The 7,238-nt window shown below is 25.1% G+C and overlaps 1 protein-coding gene across 1 annotated transcript; it reads left to right on the top strand.

Annotated features, from left to right (window-relative positions):
• Positions 1 to 5,619: 5,619 nt before the first annotated feature.
• LOC137836227 (uncharacterized) lies at positions 5,620 to 6,993 on the top strand. Its single transcript, XM_090302825.1, has 3 exons — positions 5,620 to 5,894; positions 6,574 to 6,678; positions 6,812 to 6,993. The coding sequence occupies exons 1-3, from the start codon at positions 5,639 to 5,641 to the stop codon at positions 6,853 to 6,855; spliced, it is 405 nt and encodes a 134-aa protein (XP_090158951.1). The 5' UTR covers positions 5,620 to 5,638; the 3' UTR covers positions 6,856 to 6,993.
• The last annotated feature ends 245 nt before the right edge of the window (positions 6,994 to 7,238 follow it).

Consider the following 7,238-nt stretch of genomic DNA (forward strand, 5'->3'; position numbering starts at 1 on the left):
GAAGCTCGGAGATTTCTGTTACGACATAGACATTAATGCACAAACAAACAAACATCACTCCATACATGATCCCAAATGTATGAATTCAATTCTATACAATTTTCATCCTACAATATCATTTAAAACAGAATCCACAACATTCAAAATCCTATTTAACATAAAAAAAAACACTTAAATACTCAACCATAAAAATCTAATATTTCTACAAATTTAAACAATAAATAAACAAACAACATCCCTGCAATATAAATTGAATATTGGGACCACGTCCCCTCCACATCCAAATCTTCTAGTCTAGGGTACTATTAAAAAAATTAAAATTAGCTTTTCTTACCTTAATTATTTGTTTAACAAGCAATCTATATAATTTTATCTCCTCAATCTGGATAAGCTTCAAGATATAAAGTTATCCAAACATAACAGAAATTCAGTATAGTATAGAATAGAATAATAGAAAAAATAAATAACCTTTAAATTCTATATGACAAACCGTTATTGTAATAAATTGTCATTAAGTAATATTTTTGGTGTTATAATTAATATGTATGTGTGTCATCACACGCATTACATTGAAAGTTTTCTCTTAACGTAAAAGAATTTAAATTATTTAAAACCTACATTTGAAGTGGACCAAAAGGAAAGAAAAAGCAGAAGAGAAAATGAGAAATTCTGATACGAAATCCTTCTGGTTGTTGGTAGTCCTTGTAATGAATGTGGTATCAGTGTTCCAGCATGGCCACAAAATGGTTGCTGCAGAGGATTGTGAAGAAGAACTACGAGGCTTTGATATAGAATGCATGTATTACATGAACAAGGGTGATCCAAGAATTCTAAACCCTAATCACAGGTGCTGTAAAGTCATTACTCATGCATTTCCAAAATTATCATGCTGCTGCAACAACCTCTCTCGGAAAGTGGGTATGTTATCACTTCCTACCACATTTCCCTTCTTTTTCTAAATTCTTTCATTCATAATTCTTCACGATTTCAGTGTTATGTATACAAGAAAAATTAATTTTAAAAATAAAAAATAATTAATTATATATTAATTAAATTAAATATTATTTTATAAACTACAAAGTTATTGGTATTTAAATAATTTTTATTATTAAAAAGTATAAATTAAATTTTAAATTAGTATCTGATTACAAAATAGTGTTTAATTATAATTATTTTTTATTTAATGAGTTTACGAAGGTACTAATTATTATTCATTTTTCATTCGAATTTTATGACTTTATGAACAGTATTCCCACCGGGCGCTTCGGTCGCAGATACCCTGAGTTGGACGAGAGTGTTGCACTGCTTCAGCTACTGTGACCGGCCTTTGCCTGTTGGGTACAAGTGTTGGAGTAAGAAAATTAATCTAAATTTCAATAATAGTTTTAGTAACGTGGTTGAATTGGAGATTTTTTAAAAGAATAATTTTTTTTAAATAATTATGATAAAATATAATTTCTTATAGGGATTTTTAAAATAAATTTAAAATATAAAAAATTATTACATGATTTGATTATTTATAATTCTAAACATTGTAATATTTAAAAGTAAAAATTAGAAAAAATTTATATATTTTTTCTCTTTTGCATCTATGACCTCTTATTATTTTGATTGATATTAATGATATTTTTTATTTTAATATTATTGGGATTTTTTTATGATTGTAAAGTTTGTTAAGATTTTTTTTTCTAAGTTTGTTTGATTAAGATTTTTTTGAAAAAATAAACTCTTTTCAAAATTAACTTCAGCTTTAAAATAAGTTTAATCAATATTAGCTACAAAACACCGTCAAATAATATTTAATACATATAGTTTATTATCGACATATTTTTTTTATGTTAGATGATAATAAAAATATTATATTTAAATAAGAAAATTAAAATTTAATAAATTCAAATTATTTTTCTTTAAAAAATATATTTTAAAGATATATCAAATTTTGAATTAAAATCAATTCAAATTTAATATATTTAATTTCTTTGAATGTTGGAGATCCGACATTGACTAGAGATTAGAGCTTTTCATTGTATATAAGTGGGAGCAAACCCCAATCTCATGAGCCGGTTTTATGGGATTGAGTTAGGCTTAAAATTCACTTCGTAACCTTAAAGCCATTTTGAGTCTATCCTAGCGAGTATTTGTGTTGGGCCTATCGTGCCACCCGCTATCGGGTCGCTATCGGACCACCCATAATATATAGTCTCACGCTTTAGGCTTAAAGTCCATTTCGTAATATTGAAGGCGTGATTTTTTTTTTTTTTATCTGAATACATTATTACATTTCAGTATCAATATTGATTTCAATTTCTTAGAGTTTAATACTATATTTTCCCCACATTTTATCTGCAGTTTTAGCACGGTTGTTAAATTCTACTAAAATTTTATATTTTTGTTTTACCTTGTATCATTGGTATTTTTTTCTAATTTTCCTTACCACAACTTAACTTAATAAGTAACAAAGGAACACAATAAATATAATATATTTAATGTGACTAAGATGTTTTAAATATAAATGTATCAAAAAGTTATTTAATATTTTTTTATTAAGAGTATATAATTTGGGATGAAATTATTATTAATTACAATTTATTATAGTTTTAATATTAATAATTATATAGGTGCTAAACTATACATGACTAATTGATGACTTCTTAATCTGGTTTTTTTTTTTCAGGATTCACTGTGCCTCCTGTACATCCATCAAGTAAACTTCTAGTATGATTTTGTCAACATGAATTTGCTAACAACAAATCTAAAAGTGATGGATTGTGGCTCTTCATTGCAGTTGTTTCACTCAATATATAGCATAAAATTGACGATTACAGTGTGATTTTTATTCACATAAATATTTTTTTTATTAACAATAAAAAATAAATAAATAAAAATCCAAAATATCCAACCTTTATACATAAATAGTTAACGTCTTACCAATCTCCAATAAGAAACACCTTCGAACTTAAATGTTGTTGCAACACATTCGCAATATAGCAGTAAGAAGCAGAAATTGAGCCGTGACAATTCTCAACACTACTTTACTTTTTTTTTTCTAATAAAAATAAACATCAAAAATCCAAATTTTCCTTTTATATTTTAACTTCAAAAGCCAATGGTTGAAAGAGTGGAACGCCCCCGTACATCTATATAATATTAATATTAAGGCATAAAAAAATTTCACTATATAATCTTTATCCACATACACTATTTCATATTATGTATTAAAAGTAGGTTTAAAAACATTATAAAAAGTTGATTTTCTGATGTGGACGAAACTCATCTATCACTGGTATAAAATAGGTTAAAAACAACGATTATTTTAATATTAACACAACAAAAATTCAATATTTTTTTTCTAAACTATACTTTCAATTATATCATTATTAAGAATAAGAAATATATAAGACTATGTTTCGCATAACATAATAACATTCAATAAAAATTTTAAAACCTATTCTCCTTATCTTAGAATCAAGTAACATCATTTTAGCTAAACACTAACAAACTTTTTTTTTTTTTTTTTTTTTAAATTTAAATACCATTCACCGCTAAATCATATTCAAATTCTCATACATAAATCATATCTTTTTATTTTAAAATAAATATTTATACTCTTTAATCCTTGACATTCGTTAATAAAATAACATTAATTTATTTTATTTTAAAACTTACATTCAATTATGTCATTAAATAACGTAAATAACATATTTTATTATAATTTAATTACATAAATTTAACATTGGAAACAATTATCAATAAGTTGAATTAGTTTGTTTTAATTAAATTAAAAATAATGAATATTTTAGTAAAATTATATACGAATTATTACATACGGATCATATCCACATGTAACTTTGGCACCATAAAATAAAATTTGCAATTAATGGGATTTGAAAATAGGTTCTTTCAATAACCAGAGAAAATTTAACCACTACCACAAACAACTTCTTTAATATTATTATGATTTTTATTATACTTAATAATATTAATAATACTAATGATATTAATATTAATAGTACTAATGATATTAATATTAATAGTACTAATGATATTAATAATAATAATATAATTTATAATAATAATTATTATTATTAATATAATAATAATTATTATTAATATAATAATAATAATTATTAATATTAATATTAATAATACTAATAAAATTGATAATATGACCTAATAATAATAAAAATAGGTTTACATACAGATTTTGAGTCTTATATACAAATTTTGGCCGTATGTAATTTCAATATTACATACAATTTTTCTTGTAATGAGTTATTATATATTTAGCTTAATGTAGCTCATAGTGATATTTATATCTTTGCAAAAATTATTGTGTACATCACTGAATTGCATTTTAACCACAACAAATTATATTTTTTTTAATTATTTATTTATGGAGGTTTGAAAAAACCTAGAGTATTCTACCGCGGTTTCACAATAAAATCTTTGTAATTTAACGAAGGTTAAAATTTTTTTTGTTAATTTGCTGAGGTTTTAGAATAAAGTTTTGAAATTGAATGAAGGTTAAAAAAAAGTTTCGCTGTTTTGCTTAGATTTTAGAATAAACATTTGGAACTTAACAAGGGTAAAAAAACCTTCATTATTTTGCTGAAATTTTAGAATAAACCTTTAAAACTTACGAAAGTTAAAAAAACCTCCATTAATTAAATTCATTCATGGTTATATTAACCTCGGCTAAATAACCTCCATTAGAATTATCTTTTCTTGTAGTATTATCTACAAATTTTGGTCATTTTTCTACAAATTTATGGAGTAATAAATGTAATGTTTTTAGTATAAGACAAAATGAAATAACACTTATTAGCTATAAAAAGAATTTAAAATCATAATCAAAATAAATATATATTTAATAAAATTTGAAATTAGTTATAATGGCAATGGTTGATTTTTTGATTTTATTCTTTGAAATTGATTTTTACTTTAAATAAGGAAGCCAGATATTTGTGTAACATTAATAAACTGGTATTATTATTGTTATGAATGAAGGAGTAAGATATCTTAGAAACAAGTTATTTTATTGTGATAAATGGAGTCAGTATACTTGCCACTGCAAGAAAATCATGAAAAAAAAATTAATTTGTAGAAACCATAATAATTAGTTGCAATAGTAACTAAATTAGAGACTAGAAACTAAAAATAAATTTGGTTTCTAAATTAGTTTATATTATTTTCTATTATTGTTAAATAGTCTTGCTACCAAATTTAAAAACTAAATAATGGGTAGTTAAAACCTTAGTTGCTAATTAGATACCAATTTAGAAATTATTTAACAATAATAGAAAATAATATAAACTAATTTAAAAACCATTTTTTTTTAGTTTCTAAAATGGTCTCTATTTTAGTTCTTATTGTAACTAATTATTTTTGTCTATCAAAATTAGTTTATATTTGATGATTTTTCTTGTATTGGCAATTAAATACATTGGAGTGTTTTGAGAAAATGTATATTAATGTAATAAATTAATTGTCATTAAGTAATATATTTTAGGTAATTATACACATTTAATATTTATTCGTGATTGAATGTTTTCCCTTAAGGTAAAAGAAATTTGGATTATATATTAAACCTACATTAGAACTCAACCGAAGGAAAAAAAAAAACAAAGCAGAAGAGAAAATGAGAAATTCTGATATGAAATCCTTGTGGTTGTTGGTAGTCCTTGTAATGAGTGTACTAGTCTTGGAGCATGGCCATAAAATGGTTGGTGCAGAGGATTGTGAAGAAGAAATACGTGGGTTTACTATAGAGTGCATGTATTACATGAGCAACGATAGTCAAAGTCTTGTAAACCCTAATGCCAGGTGTTGTAAAGTCATCACTGATGCATATCCAACATTATCATGCTGGTGCAACAGCCTCTCTCGGAAAGTGGGTATGTTCTAATTCTTCTTTTTCTTCTTTTTTTTCCTTTTCAATTCTTTCATTCATAATTTGAACGTTATAGCTAAGAAATTCTAGTAGAGAGACGTATTCCAACGAGAACATTTTGTTTATTGAAAAAGAGTAATTTTTAATCGAGTTGTGGAGTTGTTGTTATGTGTTGATCAGGTATTTTTTTGAGTTATATTTCTAAATTAATTATAATTCTGCTTGTTCAGTCAATCTTTATGATTAATGCTCTCCCCTCTTTATGATAAGTAAATGAAATATTTTTCACTAACTCCAACACATGATTGAGCTTAGCCCCTGTACTAGTGCAGAAAAGTCCATTTACCACAATACACCACAGTCAAACATTGTCCATCAAAACATGGTGACATTTTCGAGATTAAGACGAGTCTAACATCATTTTTTAAAGGCTATTAATTGAAGGGAATAAAACGGCAACTATAGGTAGCTAAATAGCCGTCTTCTTTACTTGAAGAGAATAGAATACGGGCTGAAAAAAATAGTGGTCAATAAATTGTCGTTTAAAGATTAAAATAATCGTCGTTTTACACATTTTCTATACCGCCAATGAAGCTAATAAGTTCATAATTATTAACTTCATAAATCATTAACTTGCTAATTATTATTCATTTTTCATTGGAATTTGATGACTTTATGAACAGTTTTCCCACCTGGGGCTTCGGTCGGAGAAACCCTGAATTGGCGGAGAATTATGCACTGCTTCAGCTACTGTAACGTTCCTTTGCCTGCTGGGTACCAGTGTTGGAGTAAGAAAATTAATCTAAATTTCAATAATAGTATTAATGACAATTTATCATAGCTTTAATATTAATAATTACATAGTTGCTTAATTATGTTACCTGACTAATTAATGACCTCTTAATCTGCAATTTGTTTTAGAATTCACTGTGCCTGCACATCCACCAAGGAAAGCTCTGCCATGATTCTCTGGAACCAGTTTCTTTAATTAGTGATGGAACCTGTTTCACTCAATAGTAACTATATCAATCATTCCAATAAATGTGGTTGTAACTCATTCCCAATAAGTATGGAAAAAAATATCTAATTGTCCAATTATTTTATATTGTTCTTCTCTATTAAAAATTTATTTATTTTAGTTCATATTCTATAACTTTTTAGATTAAATTTTTATTTTATTTATACAGAATTTATTTTAAAATACATTCAGATAACTAAAAACTACATTGTTCCATGGCATTATCAGAGTAGCGCAATTTCAACGCCCCGTGTTATTTTGACTTGTTTTCTTTTCTATTTTAGTATAAATCTTTTCTTATAATCGTAAATTAAAATGTTCATTCAGGTT

Source organism: Phaseolus vulgaris, chromosome 5 (genome assembly GCF_051622355.1).
Source record: "Phaseolus vulgaris cultivar YP4 chromosome 5, ASM5162235v1, whole genome shotgun sequence".
Classification (NCBI taxonomy): domain Eukaryota; kingdom Viridiplantae; phylum Streptophyta; class Magnoliopsida; order Fabales; family Fabaceae; genus Phaseolus; species Phaseolus vulgaris.

Excerpts from the sequence above, each read along its gene's own strand:
- LOC137836227 (XM_090302825.1), top strand. The coding sequence starts at position 5,639 with ATGAGAAATTCTGATATGAAATCCTTGTGGTTGTTGGTAGTCCTTGTA. Across the intron at positions 5,895-6,573 it reads CAGCCTCTCTCGGAAAGTGG|TTTTCCCACCTGGGGCTTCG; the intron begins GTATGTTCTAAT and ends CTTTATGAACAG. Across the intron at positions 6,679-6,811 it reads TGCTGGGTACCAGTGTTGGA|AATTCACTGTGCCTGCACAT; the intron begins GTAAGAAAATTA and ends AATTTGTTTTAG.